The sequence below is a fragment of the Mesoplodon bidens genome, assembly GCF_964165515.1.
Source record: "Mesoplodon bidens genome assembly, chromosome: 7".
NCBI classification, from domain to species: domain Eukaryota; kingdom Metazoa; phylum Chordata; class Mammalia; order Artiodactyla; family Ziphiidae; genus Mesoplodon; species Mesoplodon bidens.
The window spans coordinates 61,885,213-61,908,598 of NC_138164.1; the positions used below are offsets into that span (position 1 = coordinate 61,885,213).

Consider the following 23,386-nt stretch of genomic DNA (forward strand, 5'->3'; position numbering starts at 1 on the left):
CTGAGCCCGTGTGCCACAACTACTGAGCCCATGTGCCTAGAGCCTGTGCTCCGCAATAAGAGAAGCCACCGCAATGAGAAGCCCACACACCGCAACGAAGAGTAGCCCCCGCTCACCGCAACTAGAGAAAGCCCTCGTGCAGCAACAAAGACCCAACGCGGCCAAAAAAAAAAAAATTAAAAATTAAAAAAAAAAAGAATTCAGTGTATTGTGACTACTATTATTTTTACAGCGTTATTTTGAGTAATATAATGTCTTCTTAATAATAGTTAGATAAAGTGAAAGGCATTATGTTAAAGGTAAAGGTTTCCTTCATGGGCTTTCTCCTGGGACCAGAGGACAATACCCAGGCAGGCATATTCTTGTGTCATTGGGGAAGGGCAGCAGATGAGCTACTGTGGAGACTCCAGAGTTGACGTTTACCTCAAAGAACTTGCCATGGTCTGATCCTTAGCTTTGAGTCTCTGCAACTTGGTTTTGTGGGCAACCCAGGTAAGATATGGCACTTGTACATATGAACCACACAACCAAAAACTGATATAGAATTCATGCACTGATTTGCTTGATAATCAAACTTTGATTGACACTGGGCCTGAGCCAGGCCATATCCTAGACTCTGGATGTAATGAACAAAACAGGCTTGGTCTCGGCTCTTATGGAGCTTACAGTCTAGTGGGAGAAATGTATTGACAGGCCATTCCAACCCAGTGAGATGAGTGTTATAGTTATGGGAGCAACTAGGAGAGGCCCAATCCTAGAGGAAGTGACAGAGGGAGATGACACATGGAGAAAAAAGCCTGTTCCTGACTTCCTTACCTCAGTGAGCATTGTCACTAAGCATCCATCCCTGGTGTCATTCTCAATTTCCCCCTCAACCTCAATCCATCACCAAGGTACATCAAGTCCACAGAATGTCTTTTTGGTTCATCCAATTCTTTCCATCTTCCCTGGTCCCTCTGTATAGCTCCCCCCAGAACTCTGTTAATTCCATGATTATAGGACAGAGCTCAGCATCAGGGTTGTTTCAGTGCTGGGGAAAAGAGCAAATGGCCTCTAGGACCAGACAATAAGTGAGTGAATCTGCCAGAGACCTTGGCACATTGAAAAACCCTTTTCCATATAACAGGGAAGGAGAGTGCTGCTATGAGGAAATGTGGGCCCAGTATTTTGCTAGACTTTTCTATATTTTTAAGAAAACCTAGAATAGTTTTATAGAGAAATCTGATTTTTAAATGGAGGCAAACTATTCAGGTTTAAAATAAAACTGTTCATCACAAGGAAAATTTTTTTCTTTCTTTTTTTTTTGTATCTATATGAGAAGATGGATGTTAGCTGAACCTTTTGTGGTAATCATTTCTTGATTAGCACAAGCCATTTCATGATGTATGTAAATCAAGCCATTACGTTGTATGCCTTAAACTTATACATTGATGTATGTCAATTATTTCTCAATAAAGCTGGAAAAAAAACTTTTGGTGAAGTGTTAAGGAGTGAAGTGTGCTGATGTCTGCAAGTAGCTTTGAAATGCATCAAAAGATGCATCGTTGTGTGGATAGAGGGATGGATAAATATATGATAAAGCAAATATAGCAAAAATGTTAATTGCAGCACCTAGGTGATGAATATATGGGTGTGCACTGTACAATCCTTCCAACTTTTCTGTACACTTGAAATTTTTCGTAATAAAATGTGAGGGGAAATTTTTTTAATTGAAAAAGAATTGTGAGCCACTATTGTGACTTCTGTTACAAGTTGTAACAGACTTTATGAAAGTGAGGTAGAGGTAAAAGGGTTAATAATATAAAGGTCATTAAACAGTCCTTAGGGGGGAAAACAGTCCTTAGAATATTTAATACATATTAGATACTATTATTATTATCATTTGGAACAGAGGAAATGGACACAGATTGGAAGAGATAGGCGCCTCAATGAATTTCATTGAGGGCTTTCAGCCAATTTTCATTACAGCGTAAAGTGTAGGGACCAGGGTTCCATGCATTTGTTGTGTGAGCTTATACCTGTAATTTCCATCTCTGCGCCGGACGTTGCTCGTTTTTAAACTGATGAGAATTGGACTCTAAGCTCCCTTGTAGTTTTTAAGTTCCGATTGATCTGATCCTGTTTCTGCCTATAGGTGTCTCCATTACTCTTCTCTTTCCTTTTACCTCCTTTCTAAAGTAAAAACTACATTTCCCATGAGCGCCTAGAGGGGTCGACGTCGCGCAGTTCTTTGTCGTCGTACAGCGCCCTTTATCCGCACTTCCTCCCACTAGCCCCTTCTTTTCGGCGGCGCGTGGAGGCAAGATGGCGGTGCAGATATCCAAGAAGAGGAAGGTGAGACACACCGGGGCCCGGTTGCAGGGAACTTTGGAGTCGCGCGGGTCAGGAGCTTTTCTGGGTGCCGTCGCGAGCCCCGCGGCTCCCTGCCATGCCTCGGGCAGTGGCTGGGCAGCGTGGCATTCCCGTGGGCCGCGGATGGGTGTTGATAGAGCGCAGGCCCGAGCCGGGCGAGGGCAGTATGGTGGGGATGGGAGAGAGAGATTTCTGCCGGTTCCGGGCGGAGAGCAGAGATGAGCACCGGGGACCCCTCCTGCCCCGGAGAAGGCGATTGTGAGTATTTTTTGGTCAATCAATAAAATTAGTGAACGTGTGGTGTTTTGAGGGCATGAGCCATTCTCCTCATCTTAACTGTGGCTTTGGGAAAGGGCGGTAGCAGTGTATTCTTCTTGTCTTCTTGCTAGTCCTGTCGGGTGCAGCCTTCTGACCCCAAAGACCTCAGTCGGGAAGGTTACTGACAAGTTCTTGTTCCAGCTGGGGCCAAGGAAAAGTTCTGGGGAAATGGAGGGGGGACCTGGGGAAAACGCTTCCTTGAGTTTAATTTTTTGCTTTTCCATGGGAGAGAAGTGTGTAAAGTGCATTTGCTTTTAGACAATTTGCCATTTTGTGTACACATAACATCGATGTTAAGGTGAAATCCACACGCTTTTGTGAGTTAGGATTTGCCGACTTTGTGAAACACGTGGGAATAATTAAGGCAATAATTAAGGTGACTGGGATTCTCATGGGCCCAGTTGTGTCTACAGGTGAGACTGCTTAACTAAAGTCAGTATCTGCCCTTTTTGCTGGTTGCAAACAGTGTTCCTGCTGTGCTGGATTAGTTCTAAATGTGCCATTTAAGAGCAGTTTTTTGTTTAGCATGTGTACATATAAATGACAGTTTTAAAACCCTTCAGTGAAGAGAAGATGACGAGTCTGACTGGAGGTGTTCTCTTTGTCCATGTGGCCTCTACTCTGTGCTGCGTTCTGTGGCACAGTTTTAAGGGCCCTGGGTCAAAGTAACTTCCAAAAGATGACCTAGAGGCATTTGTCTGAGAAGGGTTGCCATGTTTCCTCTGGAACAAAGGTAAAATAATCTATGATGGGTCATTTGTTGGAGGTGTTGAGTTTTGATGAGGGTTGCATTGGCTGAAAGGCTGGGCTAGAAAAAGTGAGCCTGCGCCCACATCCTAATTTTGAATTTACTTTTTGGTTAGTTTGTTGCTGACGGCATATTCAAAGCTGAACTGAATGAGTTTCTCACTCGGGAGCTGGCTGAAGATGGGTACTCTGGAGTTGAGGTCCGAGTTACACCAACCAGGACAGAAATCATTATCTTGGCCACCAGGTAAAAATTCGTTTTTCTGGCCATCACCTATAATTGTCGTCTGTACTAAGGTGGTCTATTCTGTAAACTTAGGGGGACAACCAATGAATTTAGTCTCAGTGAATATTTTTTTAAGCTGCATTTAGAAAAAAAATTAACTCTAGTTCTTGTCATCCAAAATTTATACTCGGCTTGTGTCAAATGAATGAGATTTTACTACCACACATGCGCAAGATTTAAAATCACATCTGGAATTTTATGAGAGCTATGAATTGTCATTCTTCTTTTTCCCCAGGACACAGAATGTTCTTGGTGAGAAGGGCCGGCGGATCCGGGAATTGACTGCTGTGGTTCAGAAGAGATTTGGCTTCCCTGAGGGCAGTGTAGAGGTGAGTGGTCCTGGTTTATGCCAGAGGTTACTGTGGGCCTGGAAATGGCTCTTTAGGATGGTACTTTTGAAAACCCATATTATCACCCTGAAAAGTTATTTGTGATCAGTGAGTAATACAAATGGATTGGTATTTTGTTGAAGTTCTTCTAATAAGCAGTTAGCAAGATTTTACATTCACCTTGGGTTTAGTAATGATACATATGAAGGATTGGTTGCCCCATTGGTCTCCTTGGTGTGGCCATAGAAAGAGCTGGGAGTGGGAGGGCAGTGAGGAATAGTTCAGCCTATGTCACTGAGTGTGTGTTAGGTGTGGGCATAAGAAGTGCTTTAGTACTTGGGTAGTACAATGATACATAAAATGGTGTATGCTTGTATGATGGATGTACTGGGTTTTATTTGAAAACAGTGGCAAAGGTAACAAGTTTAAGGATGTGCCTTGTTTCCTTCTTAAAGCTTTATGCTGAAAAGGTGGCCACGAGAGGTCTGTGTGCCATAGCCCAGGCAGAGTCTCTGCGTTACAAACTCCTAGGAGGCCTTGCTGTGCGGAGGTAAGTGTCCTGAGATTTTTAATGGTTGTGTCCTTTTGTGGGTCAGAATATCAGCATCTTGTTCATTTAGTAAATGAACTCTTTTTATGTGACAGGCTCGGCTAGTCTCTGAGGGTTTTAACAATAAGACATTGCTAATCCATGTTGTCACTGAACTGGCAGCCTAATAAGAAAGACTTGTAAAGAATCAAGTTTTTAAAGAGTGGTGGGTGCTCTGGTGGAGAACTATTCTGGGTGTGCTTTGGGAGTAAAACAAAAATAGAACGGGGTGGTTCAGGGGAGTGGTTAGGGTTCCTTTTGAAGTCATTCAGATCCATTATGTGTTGTTAATTCTCTGGGGACTGTAAAGAGCTAAGACTCATCCCTGATGAGAAGCTTAAAATCTAGTCAGTTTTCTGTGTGTGTATATTGTAACATGAGGAGTGAAAGACATGAGGTGGTTAGATTGGCCCTAGCGCTGGGCCTACTGGTGAGATTGCAGCTGGCAGTTCTTTGAGTAGTCCCCCTCTTTGTGGAGTAAATGGAAATGCCTTGCCTGGGTGTCTGGAATTCGTTAATACTTAACGCAGAGCCCTGGGAGGTTTTTCAGTGGAGGAGGGACGCTAGAGCTGTGCTGTAGACAGGTTGACATGGTGGCAGTGCTGTAGGCAAGGATGTGCAGAAGACTGCCCGCCTGGTTTGAACGCCAGCTCTGCCGCCTAGAACAGTGATTCTCAAAAGTTTGGTCCGTGGGCCAGCATCACTGCCATCACCCGAAGACTGGTTAGAAATAAAAATTCTCAGTCTCCAACCCGGGCTCACTGAATTGGGAAATGGGGGGTGCAGCCCAGCAGTCTGTCTTCATAATCCCTCCAGGTGAATTTTGCACACGCCAAAGTTTAAGAGTGGTTCATTTTAACCTTGAGGCGATCCTAGTGTGCAGCCAAGGTTGGAAAGCACTTGGTTAGAAGGAACTTGGTGTGTTTCCCTAAGGAATTCCCTAAGATTAGGTGTGATGGCAGTGGAAGAAAGTTTCTAGCTCTTGGGTCAGGCTCTGGTCAAACTTACTCTCCGTTAAAGGAACATTGAAAGTAGTCAGTGCAGGCTAATGAGTGTTTTTTCTTTAGCAGGGTGGGGTTGAGCAATCCTGTCTGGTGATAACACAAATGGCCATTTGTCTCTTGCGCTCCCAAAGGGCCTGCTATGGTGTGCTGCGGTTCATCATGGAGAGTGGGGCCAAAGGCTGCGAGGTCGTGGTGTCGGGGAAGCTCCGAGGACAGAGGGCTAAATCCATGAAGTTTGTGGATGGCCTGATGATCCACAGTGGGGACCCTGTTAACTACTATGTTGATACTGCCGTGCGCCACGTGCTGCTCAGACAGGGTGAGCAGCCAGGGGTGCTTGGGGCAAGGGGCTTTTTTAACGGGTAGGCATGGTTTTATATACACACCTCAGTGTTTGGGGGATTTGTCTGGGAGTCGTGGAGCATTTTTTTGTTTAGCTTCGTTGGAGAGAGTTGGTTTGTCCTCGTCTCGGCCACTGGTGTACCCTTCAGTGATGACACGATGACGAGTCAGAAAGGGCACATCCTGCTCTTGGTCCTTGTCAGTGCCACGTTCTGTGGTGCTGTGCGTGGGTTCCTTTTGCAAAAGTGTCCTCTTCATTGATTGATTAGAGGCATTTGTCTGAGAAGGGACCAGACCCAGGGCTGTTGGAGTAACCTCCTTTTGTCCTTCTGCCCCATCCCGTTGTGTAGTGGGGGCCGATGGAACCATAGCTCGGTCTTGACTATGGCATCTTCTAGGTGTGCTGGGCATCAAGGTAAAGATCATGCTGCCTTGGGACCCAACTGGTAAGATTGGCCCTAAGAAGCCCCTGCCTGATCACGTGAGCATTGTGGAACCCAAAGATGAAATACTGCCCACCACCCCCATCTCCGAACAGAAGGGTGGGAAGCCAGAGCCGCCTGCCATGCCTCAGCCGGTACCCACAGCATAATAGGTATGTCTGTAAGGCCCTCTTGGGGCAGGATAGGACCCTATTCCGTTGTCCTTGTTAACACTTGTGTCCCACGCTGTGAGAGCACCTAGTGAATAAAAATTGGATTATACTTGCTTTACGTGAGAGAACACAGGTTGGAGCCAGGGACTCATTTAACATGGTATGCTATTGGGAGGAGTGTGTGCCTTTGGTCTCTTTAAGACATTCCTACGTTTACCACTGTTTTAAATATGAGTTTTTCTTTATTCTCCTCCCTTAACTTAAAATCTTCAAGGCACTCTTGCTAGTAATTAGCTGTTCTGAAGCAACCCCCTTAAACCAGTAACAACAAGCCTCTCCTGTGCCCAGCGCCTGTTGTGTTGTTTGTTTCTAGACATTCTTTGTGTATTAATTTTCATGCAAACCCGATATTCAGGTGTATTTTCTGTTCTTATTGTACTTCATTTGTTTTATTTGGTTTCAGGGTCTCCTTGGCCGCTGGATCTGGAGTCTGGATGTTGCTCTATAAAGACCTTTAATAAAATCTTTTAAAAAGACCTGTGGCCTGACTAGACTCTACATCCAGTATTCAGACTGATGGTCATGTCACTCCATGAGAGCGTTGCTTGATAGATTCTTAGGGCTGTCTGGTTCACAGTGTTTGTGTGCTTTCCCTAAAAATCCTGTTGGTTTCAATTGTACTTGTGAGGAGAGGTCCAGAACAGGAGGACCCAAGCAGAAGTAACCAAGGAAATATCTTGTGGGGGAGTAAATCTGGTGACGGTGACAGTGATGGCCGATTGTTAACAGGGCAGCACCTTGATTGACTCAACCTGGAGTTCAGGGTTAGAGGTTTAGAAGGACGTATTTAGGAACATTTTTTCTATTACACATAGAAAATATAATGACCATTACATTTTGGGTTATGCTGTGCTCTAGGTGGCGTTCATTTCTAGGTATATACATTCTCATTTAATCCTCAACATCTCTAAAAGGGAATTTGATTGCGCTGCTGATGAAGAAAGAGCCTGATGCTCAGAAGTAAGTTTGCCTAAGCGTTATAGAGCTGCGATTAGAATCCACATTTCTATGTCCTGTTCTCTTAACCATTACACTCTAGAAAAGTATAAAGAACATTTAAATTATCTACAGTTTTATCTGTGATATTTTGAAGGTGTTTGCTGATTCAGTGTTAATGGAGTTGAGACCGTGTCCCAGTAGTAGAAATACTTCTTTACAATTCTCCAACCACTGAAACAGCTAATGTGTTAATGACCATTTACTGTGTTCCAGGGAGTGGGTTCATGTAAATGTTTTATCTTGTGGCTAGGAACTAGAGCCTGAATACAAAAACATTTTTCATTTCCCTGTGCTTTCCCTTACCCTGGGGTGGCACATTTCCAGGAATGAGCCCTTTCTCAAGTAAAAGAAAGTTTTATGGAGAGGGCTGAGAGAGGTGGTTACTGAAAAATGTTAGTGTGTGAACTGAGCTAAGCTGATGTATTCCTGTATTTATTTCTGGGCTTATAATGTAGTTCGTTTAATGAGACTGTTGGTAGTGAAACCATTTCAGCTAATTTGAGCCTGTGGAGTAGTGGTGCTGGAAACAGGTTAAGACAGTCCTGGTCACCTAGGATCTTAGTGTCTGGTACTGGCATTGCCAGTCAGTTCTTTGCGTATTTGATCAGGTGATCTTTTAAATTTATTTTCCTAGTGAGTTTTCTGCAAACTTAGAACTGGAGGTCAAGTCTGTGATTCAGTAGTGCTGTTAATATCCCACCAGGTGGTGCTGTAACAGGAAAGGTGCACCAAAGTAGCAGCTTGAGGAGGGAGAAGTAAACTCATCGAAGTATAACACAATGTGCAGAAAAGTATGCAAATTATTAGTGTGCAGGTTTGCAGCTTGAATTATCAGTGTGAACACCTCTGTCTACCCATTACTCAGGTGGAGGAGGGGTTAAATTAAGTGTTTACTTAAGAAAATCACGTAAGATGTGATGTAGCGCTGAGATGAGCATTCCATAATCACAGCTCATGAAGAAGTGCAAACTACCTTAGAGGATGTCATCACTACCACCCCAAGATTCCCAGTGAATGATTTTTTCAGCCGTCCTTTGCTTCACTTACTTTTGAGGTTCAGGTTTCCAGGTGTGCATCTGATGTCTAACCTTGTGGCCAGACTCATGCAGGGGCCCCTCCCCTCAGTAGGCAAGGTGTTGATGCTGGTCAGCCAAGACCATGTTGTGAAATGGCCTTGGGACCACCTGGTGGGAATAATGGCTGTTGGCAACATGGAAGCAAGTGCTGAAGCCTTCCATGGACTCTTCACCAAAAGGTTATTGTCAGGCTCTGAAGAGTTATTAGGTTCTGGTCATCAGGACTCCTGGCAGCTGGTGATGGGGGCCTCAAACAAAAGCTGGGTGCTCATTGAACCACTTGCCCATCAGGCTAGGAAAGAACACCTGCTGGCATGGGAGAGTGTGGGAATAGGCCTAAAGGGCAAACAAAGGTTGGAGACCAACAGACAGCACTGTAGAACCAGGAAAGGCACAGGAACTGGTGGGGTCCAGATGATGGTGAATTTTAGGGAGGTGGGTTCCACCCCCAGACAATCTGGTTTTGCAAACCACTGTTGAAAAGGCTGCTGTAACCCACAGTAGAGTGTAGGCTTGGGGCTGGCACACCCTCCCATCTCCCCACCCCAGGTCAGCTAATCTCCACTCCTAGTTGGGAAATGAGGCAAAGGCTGTGAGGGTGTCAGCAGAGTGAGAGTGGAGGATACCTTTCTCTTGCAGAGCACTTTACAAAGGAGACTCAAGGGGTTGTGGGGAGAAACTGGGCTTTGCAATCAGAGATCTGGGTTTAAATGCTGGCACCAGCACTGATTCACTGAGAGGATGACTCTGGACTTTTCTGATCCTCAGTTATCTCACAGGGCAGTTATGGGAGTTAAAGGAGATCTAAATATCAGTATGCTTCCCTACTATTTGTCATTTATATCATCTGGAGACAAGTTACAAGCCCAGCCCTTCAGGTCAGTCTGTCTGGATTCAAAACTAAATCCACAACTTTTAGCAGTACAAGCATGGGCACATCAGTTACATACCTGTGCCTCTGTTCATCTGCATGTTCTTAGCAGTGCTTGGCTCATAGCAAGTGCTCAGTAAATGCTAGCTGTTATTACTACCTACTTAGCATAGCTATCCTCTTGGAAGTCATTAATAGCTAACTTCATGGTAATGGATTCTCCCCATGCTAACTGTAAGGGCCCTGACCACAGGGGCCATGCTTTCTGCTTCTACAGGGAAGTGGGCATAGCTGGGCAGGTATCACTAGCCCCATTTTACATGGCCCTTTTCTGTGCCGTGTTTCATTTAGTGATTGTTTCTGAGCTCCAGTGTGGCTGCGTATAAATGAAGCTGTTGTATGTCAGTAAGGCCTGTCAACATCAGACTAAGAAAACATTTAGGTATAGTTGATAAGTCAACATTTTCTGTCTCAAAAGATAGTGTTTGTTTTTGTTTTTGTTTTTACTATTTTCTCCCTAAGAGACATGAGATCTTGACATTATTTTATGAAATGGCTATTAAGCCGTTTTCCTATTTGTTACTAATCAAAGTTACATTTATAACTTGATAAGCAGCATGACCATGGTGAGGAGATTATTGTTATAGATGATTGTTATATGCCCTGAGCCTGCTGTGGATGTCTCATTTAATCTTCCCAACATCCCTGTTATGGGCAGATTCCATTACTAACTTCATTTTATAGCAGTGTTGATTAACCCATGCAATACATCTTAGGCTTTGGAAAATACAGTTTGACCCTTAACAGTGGGTGCAGACCCTAACTTAACAGTCAACTCTGTATATGCGGTTCTTCCATATCTGCTGTTAAGCATCTGTGGATTCAACTAACCCCGGGTAGTGTAGTACTATAGTATTTACTATTGAGGAAAAATCCGCATATAAGTGGACCGGTATAGTTCAAACCCATATTGTTCATGGGTCAACTGTACTTAGACTGTCTTGGAGAGATGACCACTTCTCATTTGAAAACAAGTAACATGAGATCCTAGATTGGCAACAACTTATCTGATCCCAAACTCTTGTTTCTACAACAACAAAAAAGATGGAGACCTGTATCTCTGAAATTCAAATGAAACACACCTCTGCTGCTCAGTCCTGTATTGCACTAATAGTTCAGCCGGCCAGGTGCAGCTGGGCCTTTGTCCTCTGGTGAGGACAGCTATGATGGGTTCATCCTGCCCTCACTGGCAAGCCATTGACTGCCCCCGTGACCAGCTTGCACCCGACAGTCCTTTGTGTGGTGAACCAGAGAAGCTGGAGCCATTAAAATCCAAAATTGCCTAGAGAGAGGGTAGGGCTCCCATAACCTTTAATAATGTATTTGCTTTACAGAGGGAGGGGAAGGGAGAGCATAGGTACTGTAGGGGGGCTGCTTTCCCATCAGGTGGGGGACCAGAGGAAATGGATCTTTTACTCACTGATTTTACCCTTAATATACCAGAAAAAATAGCCATCACTATTTACCACCTGGGCCCATAAACACCCCCCTTTTATATTTTAAGTCACTGTTAGTAAGAATAAAGGGATAGTGAAAGTCAATTTTATAAATTTTAACAAGTATCCAAAAATATTAAAAATTTAGCAAGTATTAACAGCATAACTGAATATACTAAAAACACTGGATTGTAAACTTCAAATGGGCGAATATGAGTTATAAGAGCAAACAACTTCACATTTTCATTGTCTAGAAGGATATATACCCCAGATGAGCAATGTTACTTGAAGGCAGTGAAATGTTTATCAACTGACATGAAGTGAAGGTATTCATCTTGTAGCTGCTGATTGCAGATTTCGAATACATCTCAAATAAGCTCTAGCTTCTGGGGCTTCTTCGGGTTTGTTTTGTTCTACACTTGGATTGTCAACATGCAGTGCCTTAAAAAATTTTGGTTGCTTATAACTTGGTTGAAGAGAGAGGATAGCCATTTTCTTTGCTTCATAATTTTAAAACATTTTCACTTTTAGATTTATAAAGGTCAATTCAAATGACCAATCCAATGAATTTTAAAATTTCTACAGCATCTGTTTCTCTCCACTCATCTTTATGTACAACTGCCTTTAGCTTGTCTCTATGAACTGTAACAAACTACCAGGTAAATCTGGGGGCATAGGCATCGTAAAAGATACTTACTGTCACATTATCTTTGAGCAAGATGGGATAGTCCAGGTTTTTGTCACAGAGAATTGTGTGATGAAATCTTTCCTCTTGAACAACTTAACTGAATACAGTAGTCCCCCCTTATTTGCAGCGGATACGTGCCAGGACCTCAGGGGATGCCTAAAACTGCAGATAGTAGGGAACTCTACATATACTATGTTTTTTCCTGTACTAATGGGTGGGTGGCATATACAGCATGGATATGTTTCAGATTTATAAAAGAATCCAACAAGTCCATATAGTGATTACAAAATAGAAAGTTTTATTCTATTATGTAAGAAAGTTCTTGTTCTTTGAAAGCCCACTAAGAAAGAATTACAGTCATAAAATATCAATCTTTACAAATAGATCTACTCAAAAAAGAGACTCAGAAATTAAATTTGGGTTCATCGTTTTCTGATTGCATACCAAGAGTTGTCTCTGTTCTCAGCTGGGGAGAACATGGCAAACCCATGTGTGGCTAAGGGGTCATGGACTTGTCTGGCTTCCCTCTGAACTGAATGGTAACAGTTCACATTCAGCAGGCAGCCTGGGGTGCCAGAGAGCAGTGGACTAGGAGCCAGGGGGATCCTCTGTATATGGTCTCGGTCTAACCAGTAGTCCTAGAAATTAGGACACGTGGCTGTCACCTTTTGCTTGTGTTCCTGTGAGCCTCACTCACCAGGGACAAGCACCATGTCTCATCAAGTCGGAAGCCCAGAAGGTCAGGGACAGTATCCTATCAGGCTGGAATTTCGCACGTGGAAATGATGTATCTCCTACTTCTAAACAACTGCTTTGCTGTACCCCACATCATTTTCTCAGATTAGCAGAGGCTGCATGGAGGAAGCAGACTTTGGAGATAGCTGGACCCGAGTTGGAATCCTGGCTCTGCCACCACTCACCAGCCCTGTGACCTTAGTTAGCAGGTTACTTCACAACTCTTGAGTCTGTTTACTCATTTGTAATCGGAGGGGGGGCGGGCAGTAGTACCTACCTCACAGGTATTAGGAGATAGAAATCCAGGAAACGTTGATTTAAGGTATTCAGTGGAAGGGTTTGTTCCACTCACTGGAGGACCCAGAGATGAAGGTGACAACCTTTCCTGCCTCAAGAGGCATCCTATGGGTGTGTCAGGAGAGACCAGAGATGTCATACAAAGGCCTGGCCATATGTCAGGTGATGGAAGAAGGGCTGATAAGGAAGGGGTACAAGGAGGGAGTGGTCAGCCCTTGGGTGGAGGGTGTCAGGTCTGCCCAGGCAGACAGAGCAGGAAAGGGCATTGGCACTTGCGTGAGCAAGCACTGGGGCACAAATGGCCATCATGCGAGAAACTGCGCAATCTGTCTGGCTACACAGAAGTGCTGAGCCTGGGTAAGATGCCCATGTCTCCAGGGAGAGCTTGCCCTGGATTTGCCCCTACCCTTTCCATTCCGGCTTTCGCCTGGGTAAGCAAGCAGTACAGCACCTTTGCTTTGTCCTGGGTGTTATGCATGGGGTGGGAGCAGGAAGGCTCTGAGGCTGGGCCTCTACCCCACTCCCCTCCCCCTTGCCATTATCAGCTGTGTCCAGATGGTCACGGGCTCCCTAATCTGGGATAATCGGAGGGTAGGAGCTCAGCTGGGACCCGGGCCTTTATGCTGCTCTGTGATGGGTCAGCCCCAGCTGGAGAGATCCCGCAGACAGGGCCCTGGGGCTTTGGAAGATGGCTAGGGGCATAGGGCTGGCCCTGTGCTGGAGGAGATGGAGGAGCAGATGACAGCTCTTCAAAAGGCAATCTGAGTGCAAATAAGAGGAGCCCCAGATGGGGCCTGGCTAGCTCCTCTGGGCCTCAGAAATAGAGGCACAGAATCTGAACCGCTGGGCCTTGATTCACAGAATCTGTGGCATCAGTCCTTTGTTCAATCTCTCTACTAGAGTTCACCCCTCCCGACCCAGCAGTTTTATGTTGCTGCCCTTCAGCCCCAGACCAACCCAGGCGCTTATAATGGCATCAGGAGCTTGTACCCCACGTTGATGTTGGGGATCTCACACATCCAAGTGCAGAGCTGGGCTCATGGTGTCTTAGAGGCCTGTGGCTCTGGTGCCCACTACCGGGGGCCTCCAGTTTACTGCGAGTCTTGACGCCCGAGGCTGCTCAGGGTTCTACAACTGTTCTGTTTTGTTTCAGCTTCTTTCATGAGCGGGGGAGCCCCAGCTTGGCCCAGGCTTCTAGCAGTAATCCTGGTTTGTCATCATGGTTTTAAATCCTTTATCCCAGAATCTGAATTTAGAAGCTTGAGCTTCTGCCTTATGTTTTACAATTCTGTTTCTGGTCCTCAGACATGTTTGCTTACTTATAAGCCTATGCCTCAGTTGTCTGGCTTTTAATTTTATCTATCATTGCTATAGGTGTTTGAATTGGAGAGGGTGGTTTAGAAAGGGAGAACTATCCTGGCCAGAAGTGTCTCATAGATTCTAAAGCTTCATGGAATCTGTGAGTCATAGATTCTGCCTCTTATAAGTATGTGGCCTTGGGTGAGTCTCCTTATCTTTTAAAATCAGTTGCTTCTCTGTAAAATACAGATATTAGTAACTAGCTCACTAAAAGTTTTTTAAGTGCCGATAATCTGAAATTTAAGAACAGTGACAATTCCTGGGAGGAATGTGCGAAGGGATGGGTTTGGAAATAGAGGGGCCTACAAAGGCATTTCTTAAGCTAGTGATCTATTTCTTAAGCTAGGTCGTGGGAACACAGATATTTATTTTATTATAATTCTTAAACTGTACAAAATATATTTCTTTTTATGCATGAAATATTTCATAATTTTAAAAAATGTCCACGCTGCTATTATGAAGGTAAATGAGGTAACATATGAAGGTGCTTTGTAAAGAGTCAAAGCAGGGAGCAGATATTGGGCATTACTTCTCCAGGCAAAGGAGGCTTGAGCTGGAACACAGACCCAACCTTTGAAGGAGGTTTTATTTCTACAAGAAAAGGGGCAGTAAGCTAAGAGGCTGTTTACACCGAGGTGCCATGAGGGGGGAGCAGTGGTGAACCTGAGTTCTCCCTCCCCTCCCCACCTCCTGGTTCAAGTATGAGTCACCTGCCCAGGCTCTGGACGATGGTGACGCAGCCATGGGAGCTGGTGCAGCGCTGCAGGGATGGCTGGGCCTCCACCTGCCCACTGCTGGGGTCAAAGGTGAAGATTCTGTCGGTGCTTTCCCCATGATCATCCCGCCCGCCAAGGATGTGGACTTTCCCATCACACACAGTCACGCCACAGCTCTCCTGGGTGGACAGACAGAAAGACAATTAGCTATAGGGTCCAGCCTGGAGCTCCCTCTGTCCCTAGCTGGCCAGGCCAGACAACAAAACCTTGACCCACAGAATATGAGTAGGCAGTCTGGAAGGTAGAGAGGTAAGAATTGGGTGGACCTGACTTCAGGCTCTGGCTTGACCCTTAACTAAATGAATGGCCTTAGACAAGTCACTTCACCTCTCTGGGCCTCAGTTTCCTCATCTGCCAAGTAAGAAGAATAATAGTACCTTCTTCATAAGGTTCTCTTAACAGTTAATGAGGTTAAGCATGTAAAGCATTTTACATAGTGCCTGAAATATAGTAAGCACTCCAATAATAGTTACCACCAGACTCAGAGAAGCCAGAAATCTCAGGCTCTTAGAATCACTGGAGGTCAGAACTGGCAGGGATCACCAATCCATCCATACCCCTATATAGTCTCTTTGGAGAGGGAACAGAACAGTGCGGGGAGGCAAGAAATGCAGGGGTGGAACGTCCAGGGCCTAGACCTCCCTTCTCTGATATCACTGAGGCAAGGGAAACTTACCAACTCCCCTCTCCATGCTCCCCCCTCCTCCAACAGTAAGCTACCACCTGGTGGCCTACAGATCAGGAGAGACTGACTGCAGGGTCATTGAGACCAAGCCCCCTAGCCAAAGCTATAGCACTTGGGACTGGGGTTCTGGGTTCTGCCTTACATGGCTTTACTGGTGGCCTCAACCTCTCTAAGGCCAGTCTCCTTATCTTTGAAGCCCAAGGCTGATTATCACTGTGGGACAAAGCTAGAGAACTACCCCCTAGTAAAACCGCCTAGCATGGAGGCAGACACAGGACTCACTACCTCTGAGAACCAGATCCTTAGAAGTGGGTTTTTACTCTCCTAAATGGAACCAGTGCCAGGGCTGTGCCCAGGACCCTCCACTTACCACAGGGCTGGGGAGGACAGCTGCCTCCCCCCAGACATCCATGCCAGGGTTGTAGGTGAAGATTTTGCTCATGAGGCCCCCAACCACATAGATGGTGTCCTCCAGGGAGACAGCCTCGAGACACCGCTGCGAGAAGGGCGCTGGTGACCGCAGGCTCCACCGGTCCTCCTTGGGGTCAAAGCACTGCACCTGAGAGGAAGGAGTGGCAGAGGTGAAGCCTTGCCCCTCAACTGCCCTGCTGCCCACACCTCCTATCTCTTGGTCGGGGGGACTCATTCAACACATATGCCTATGTTCACCAGGCCTGAGCATGCGTGTCCCCTCACGTGTGCTCAGTCTGGTTCCACATTCCAGCTCCTCCCCCTGGACTCCCGTTGTCAAAAGCCGCCTCATCTTTCAAGGTCCAGGAAGAGGTCTGTATCCCAGGAGGTGGAGATAACCGTCTTCATGGGTTCTCAGAGCAGGTCCCCCATGGAGATGCATTCCTGGCTGCATATACTGTCAACCCTCTTCCTCCCTGGTGTGCTGAGGTCATGACCAGATTCCAGCTGGGATGTCTCGCAGCCCCCATTTCTATAGCTGTCCACAGGCCTCCTAGGCCCACAGGTGTTTATGACGCCTTCTACAATTTGTGAGGGTTCATACCTTAAGTTGCCTGCTCACCTTACTCCCTATTTCCTCAGTTGTTTCCTTGGAAACCCCCAGAATGGCCTATTCATGTCAGTGCTGCACAAGAAGGTGCTAAAGGGCATTCCCCCAGCCAGCCCAGGAAGGTGTGCTGGGAGTGGAGTGGGAATAAGGAGGGTGAGAGATCCTAGTTTGGGAAAGAGTCAGATCTCAGGATCACATGCCTGTGTGGCCATCAGGATGGGGAGGGAGCTGCCACAATAAAGATCAGTTTTTATTCACAGAAAGCCTAAATGTACAATAGAAAATTTGGTAGACTGTGATTCATCCACTCCATTGACTGTTACACAGACATTGAAATGATGTCTGTGAAGGGTTTCTAAGCATGTAGAAAGTGCTTATACTTAGAACAAGAAAAAACAATACAAAATTTTACTAAAACTAAAACAAAAGCAAAAGTCAACTCAGAGGAAGCCTAGAAGGCATTGCACCAAATATTAATGGTAGTTATCCTTAGGTGGTGAGATTATGGATGATTTTTTTTCTATTTCTCTGTTTTCTATGTTTTTGTTTTGGTTTTTTTTTTTGGCCACACCACGTGGCATGTGGGATCTCAGTTCCCTGACCAGGGATCAAACCCATGCCCCCTGCAGTGGAAGTGCAGAGTCTTAACCACTGGACTGCCAGGGAAGTCCCAAGTGTATTGTATTTTGGAATGGAGGAAAAGCATTTTAACTAGTCCCACCCTTGCCCTCACTTAATTTTTAAAATCTCTGAAACCCATATGGCACCAGCCCAAACATTTGGGTCCAGGCCTACTGTGTGACCTTTGGGTCATCTCTCTGAATTCATTTCCTTGCCTGAAACATGGGGATGACTCCTCAGTGCCTGGACGAGGACATGAAAGACCCAGCTCTGCGCCAGGCACACAGCAGGCCTCCACCGCCCACTCCCAGCCCACCTTGTTGGTGCTGACGCCGTCCCGCCCGGCGCCCCCCATCACGTAGAGCCGGCCGGCGCAGGGTGCCACGGCAGCTGAGCTCACTGCCTCTGGGAGCGGGGCCGCAGCAGCCCAGGTGTTGGAGAAGGGGTCATAGCGCTCCACGCTGCACAGGCGCCGCAGGCCGTCGAAGCCGCCCACCACGAACAGCTGTGGATGAGGGGGTCGCCAAGAGTCAGGGCTGCCTGCGTCTCGGCCCCACAGCCTCGGGCTGTGTGTGTAGAAACTATCCCACCAGGGGCGCATCCCAGCTCCTGGCTCCACGTCCTGACTCCCCATTACTGAACCTTCCTTAGCAGATTTTCCTGTACTAACGGGATGGTACTGGTTTGTAGGATGGGTGCTGAATACAGATTAGATCTGTAAAATAACTGGCACCAAGTTGATGCTTAATAAAAATACCTACTAATTTCTTAAAGGTTTACCACCTTACTTAAGTGATCCTAAGAAGCACTTTTATTTGCATTTCTGAATTAGGTATGTAGCTTGCAAAGATAATTGGCAGATTTTTTTTTCCTTTTTCTTTTTGGTCTTAAGTGGCAGAGTCAAGATTCAAACCGAGGCTCTTTGGCCCCAGAGCACACACCCCTGACCACCTGACTACTAGGCTGTACTATTACAGTAATTACTGTCATTATTAGCATTAGCATCATTATGCAACTTTGGGCAAGTCCTTTTTCTTTTGGGGGCCTCAGATCCCATCCCTTCTTACAGAGAGCGGATTGTAAAGGGCCTTCCCCCAGTCAGTCCACAGATCTCTACCTTGAGCCCAAGGCAGCAGCTGCCAGGTGTCCCTACCTGCCCCTGCACGACCACCATCTTGTGCCTCCACCTGCCCTTGTGCAGCGAGGCCACCTTGATCCAGGTGTGCAGATGGGAGCTAAACATCCACACATCACGGCTGTTGATGTGGCCTCCTAGGGAGAGAGAAGCAGCTGTTGTTCCCAGGCCCTCTTGCTATCCCCAGGGCACTCCAGGGGAGCAGGGACTGTGTTTTATTCTCTGAGTCTCTAGGGCTCGAATCTCAGGGAGGGCACCGTCCATTGGTATCAAACAGATCTTTGCCACTGTCAAGACAACGGGAAATTCTTCATTTCCCTATGAAATTGGGTTGTAATGGGAATTAAATAACTAATGTAAGCTGCTTAGCATAATGTACAGCACATGCTAGGCTACTTAAACAGAAGTGATCAATACTAATCTGAGTTGAAGTCAGCATTGCAAGGGTGGAGTCACACCAGTGATTGGCTCTGCAGAACCATCTCAGCCAGTAACTAGGTTATCAGGACCGATCTGCTCCTATAGCCTGGTTGGAGGGAAGAACAGAGGGCGGCGCACGGGAAGTGGTGAGCCAATCCTGTGAGACTCCTGCTATGGCTCCGCCCTCACCAGAGACGTAGATGTCATTGCGGAGAGTGCAGGTCGCGAACTCTGAGCGCGCGAAGCCGGGCACGCTGGGCAGTGGGGTCCAGCGCCGGCTGTCGGGATGGTAGGCGTCGGCGAACGGCAGCTTCAGGAGCCCCTTGCGATCGCAACCGCCGATGACCACGATCACTTCAGCTAGGTCCATGAATCTGGCGTGGGGACAAGGCCAATGCCGGTTAACCCACACACGTGTTTCAGCCCTCTTCACCCGCTCATGGACTGCACTGTATGGTCCTGCTGCCCTTCCGCGCGCTTCTGCTCCCCACCCTCCGCATGCTGGACTCTGCCACTTTCAGCCTCCCCTCTGGCTACTGAGGGGAAGAGGGGCACTACTCCTTACCCCATTCTACTGACCTCTAAGTTACAGGAAAAGAATCTTTACAGAGTCCTTACCCTTACCTAGAAAAATCACCTTGTTTAATCCTGACTTTGGCTTGCAAAAGTCATGTAGCTGTAGGAGACAGAGGTGGAATTCAAGCCCAAGTTGGTATGCCACTAACTCGTTCTCTTCACCCTTTTCTGACCTCCATCGTGGACTAATTTTGCTGTGTCCCTCCTCCTATAACCATCTCCTAAACTCATCCCCTAATCACTAAATCCATTGAACCAGGCTACACACCCTTTCAGCAAAGCATTCTCCCCTCCCACTGACCCCTCAGACTTCTGGCCCCACCAGAATTTCCAAACCCTTTAGCCAATTCCTACCTAATTCCTTTCACAAATATTGAACATCTTGTACCAGGCCCTGAGCTTACTGTTGGAGATACAGTGATGAATAAGACAGGGTCTCTCCCTTACTCCTGTGAGGGTGACAGGCCATCTTGACTACTCCACCCGAAGTCTTCTGGTCTGGTGTTCCAGGGGTGGGAATAAGCCTTTCTTTTTTCCCCCCAGGTCCTGCCTATTTATACCCCTTACTAGACTGTGCTCCCTGAGGGTAAAGGATGTTTCCAAATCACTCCTGAGTCCACACTGAGGCAGAATGTGCACGAGATGTGAGATCCTAAATCACTCCTGAGTCCACACTGAGGCAGAATGTGCATGAGATGTGAGATCCCTGCATTTCCCCCATTGGACTGTGTACTCTTTAAGGACCCAGCACCAAGCCTATGAAATGTCTGTTGTATGTCTGACTGAATCTCATTCAAGAGGCATGATCAAGTGATAGGATTAAAGGATGATGGCGGATTGAGCGAGCGGTTGAACAGGGGAATAACGTAGGAAATAACGCAGGGCAGGAGGCAAGGGGCGGCTGGGAGGGAGGGGACGGGGCGTACCTCCGCGGCCGAGCCCGCAGTGTGCCGGTCTCGCGGCCCAGGATGAAGCAGGCACGGGCCTCTAGCAGCAGCGGGCGGCACTCGCCACAGGCCTGCAACAACTCGTCAGCCTCTACCTTCTCCAGGAAATAGGCGGGCGCCAGCAAGGGCAGGCGCACGTGTTCCAGCAAGCGCCGCAGCTGTCCGCGGCGGGCTGGCGGGTCGTGACGCACCCAGCGCATGGCCGCTTCGAACACGGCCTCCTCGTGCGCCACGCCCAGCGCTGGGTCGGCCAGAAGCGCTGCCACCTCGTCGGGCGTCAGCTCCAAGAAGTCAGCGTGGCGCGCCACCTCGGCGAAGGCCTGGCGCAGCACGCGGCCGCAACGCTCGGCCAGAGAGGCGAGGGAGAAGGCAGCGGCCACGCGACGCAGCGCCAGGCTGTTAGCGGCGCGCAGGCGACCCTCGAGGAAGCGCGCGCAGGCCTCGCGCAGGCCTGCCACGCCCAGCCGCTCGGCCAGCGCCAGCACCGCAGCGGCCTCGTCCTCCGCGCGCAGCCGCACGCCCGCTCCATACACGTAGTCGAGCACCACGGCCAGCGCTGTCGCCACCGCTGTCCCGGCCGGGCCCGGCGCCTCGGGTACCACGGGCACCATGGCCAGGCCACGCTCTGGGTGCCCAGCCGCGAACAGGCTGCGGAAGTAGGTGCTGCCCGCGCTAAGCGCGGCGCGGTGGCATGGGAAGTCGCGGCCACCGGCACGCAGCACCACGTCGGTGAGGGTGCCGCTCCGCCGATACGCATTCAGGGTCTGCAGGATACGCTGTGCATGGCAGGACCCCGCGCACGGCGCCTCGGAGCCCCAATCCAGCTCTGGCTCCTCCGGCACCGGGCCTTCCAGCGTCCTGCCGGACAGAGAACACAGACCGTATCGTCGGCAAATCCACCTGGCTGGGGCCCGGTTAGAGGGCAGGAGGCCTCTCACCCACCATTCCTTACGTTGGTTCACTGGTTTACTCAGGCAGGCGCGCATTATCTTAACTAGTGTGCTTTCATTCACGCAACCACTCTTCCTTCCATCCACCCGTCGAGATTCCTAATGGCCTCAATGAGCTAGTCCCTGCCTACCTGAAGGTCTAGACCCTGTCTTAGCTGTACCACCTCCTCCTCCACTTACCCAGTCAGCCATACTGCTCTTTCTGTTCTTCAGACGTGCTAAGCTTTTTCCTGTCAGTATTGGCAGGAGACAGATGGCATGCTCTCAGATGGGGTAACTTAAGGAGATTCTAATAAAGGAAGGACTTACAAAAGCATAGACAGTGTTTGGGGACTCCCACAAGGGATAGAGCAGTGCCACATGGCTACCAACAGCAGGGAGACTTTACCTCCCCAGGGTCTAAAGGTGGAGGGCTGGGAGGTTATTGGAACCTGCGCAAAATATCTGTATACGGAGGGCCCTCTGACAGGAGCTGTAGCCTTTGGTCAAGGAATTCAGTCGACCCCACAGAGATCCAGTATGTGTGGGGGGTATAATTCTACCCCCATCTCCTCACCCTGTCCACTCTCCTTGGGATCTCCGGCAGGTGCTCCCTATTGACCACACCCTGATTATTCTATTTAATATCTGCCCCTCCCCAAGAGTACAGGATCTGGCCCATAGTAGGTGCTCAGTTAGTGCCTGTTCAAGGTCGAGTGAATACATTAAGTTAGTATTTATTGAGAGCTTTTTCTGTGCCAGTCAGTGAACAAGACATAGTCCCTGTCTTCCTGGAGCTCGCAGTGTGGCAGGGTCCCATGGGGAAGTACAGAGCATTAGGGGATCTCAGAAGGGGCACTGAACCCAGTTGGAAGGGAGCCAGGGAAGGCATCCCTGAGTGGAGACTGAGAATGATAAGTAGAATTAGCCAGGTGAAGGGAAGGGAGTGGAGGGAGGAAGTCTCCAGCTGAGAGAACAGCCTGTGCAGAGGCCCAGAGGGAAAGAGGACATGAAGTTAGAGCCCAGGCTGAGAGGGAAGTTGACCTTTTTCATAAGTTTTCTGTTCTCAGGGAAGCCCTATGGGGGAGTGGAAAGAGCTGGCTCTAAGGACTGATCCGGGTGCTAATCCTGCCTCTGCCCCTGACTCGCGGTGTGACCTGCTCAAGTTACTCCCCTTCAGGTTCCTCATCTAAAATGCGGTCATAATGCCTCTCTCACATGGTTGTTGTGACTTGGTGACTGTTAAATGGAATGTATGAAAAGTGCTAGGTATACAGTACAAACTCAACAAATGTTTCCTTACATGTTTTTTACCCAAGAGGAGGGGAGCACACCACATGTGTTAGTTGCTTTTATGTACATAATTTCATTTGATCCTCACAAACCTGAAGAGTTTTTTAGACTTCTTCCCCTCTTCTTTTTTAAGTTTGTCATGAGGAAACAATCACATAGATGGAACCTGCCCTTCAGAGGTTGCTGTGAGGATCAAAGGAGGGGTGTTTGTGAAAGCATTCTATAGCCTGAAGGGCTGTAACGGATTGGTTATGATGTGGCCATTATGAACATACAGCTTCTGCTTGCATAATTCCAGGGACACGGAGCACACACCTTTACGTAGCAACTTACTCTAGGGGAGCAGACCTCTGCTCTCTGCTCCTTGCTCCTCCCTCCATTCTCCTGAGCCCAGCTGCTCTGCCTCTCCTCAGACTGCTTTGCCCTGGAGGTCAGATCTTGTCCAGTAGTCAGTCTGGCTTTCACTGTTTATGCCTGGGCCATCCAGTGTGGTGGATCCCCTGTCTTAGCATCAAAGGAAATGAGCTTCCTGATGGGCAGGGCCCCAGGAAGTTAACTACTTTGCCCAAGTAGAGGGGCTGGGCCCTGAACCCACCTGGCTGTAGACTCTGCATGCCTAGCGGCTCAGCCACACTTGCCAAGGTTGGGGTGTATCCCAAGGAGCAGCGCAGGACCACTGGAAGGAGTTGATAGGGGTCATGGGAGCATGCTGCCTTCATTCTATTTTCCACTGGCTGAGAAGGCAGCCCACTCTGAGCTGAGATCCAAGAGGGCAGGTCTCATTAGCGTCAGGTGGGACTTCTCTCTGCAGAGATGTCCCGGCACAAGGGGCTGCCAGGG

The 23,386-nt window shown here is 47.8% G+C and overlaps 2 protein-coding genes across 2 annotated transcripts; one reads left to right on the forward strand and one right to left on the reverse strand.

Moving 5' to 3' along the window:
* The first annotated feature begins 2,246 nt into the window (after positions 1 to 2,246).
* RPS3 (ribosomal protein S3) lies at positions 2,247 to 7,098 on the forward strand. Its single transcript, XM_081241459.1, has 7 exons — positions 2,247 to 2,334; positions 3,534 to 3,664; positions 3,939 to 4,032; positions 4,488 to 4,582; positions 5,757 to 5,944; positions 6,366 to 6,562; positions 7,026 to 7,098. The coding sequence occupies exons 1-6, from the start codon at positions 2,305 to 2,307 to the stop codon at positions 6,557 to 6,559; spliced, it is 732 nt and encodes a 243-aa protein (XP_081097585.1). The 5' UTR covers positions 2,247 to 2,304; the 3' UTR covers positions 6,560 to 6,562; positions 7,026 to 7,098.
* A 7,749-nt stretch (positions 7,099 to 14,847) lies between these two features.
* On the reverse strand, positions 14,848 to 22,744 carry KLHL35 (kelch like family member 35). The gene is made up of 7 exons (XM_081240771.1): positions 22,635 to 22,744; positions 20,304 to 21,182; positions 18,991 to 19,175; positions 18,400 to 18,518; positions 17,563 to 17,751; positions 15,975 to 16,163; positions 14,848 to 15,038 (listed from the first exon to the last, which is right to left on the reverse strand). The coding sequence occupies exons 1-7, from the start codon at positions 22,685 to 22,687 to the stop codon at positions 14,850 to 14,852; spliced, it is 1,803 nt and encodes a 600-aa protein (XP_081096897.1). The 5' UTR covers positions 22,688 to 22,744; the 3' UTR covers positions 14,848 to 14,849.
* Positions 22,745 to 23,386: the final 642 nt, after the last annotated feature.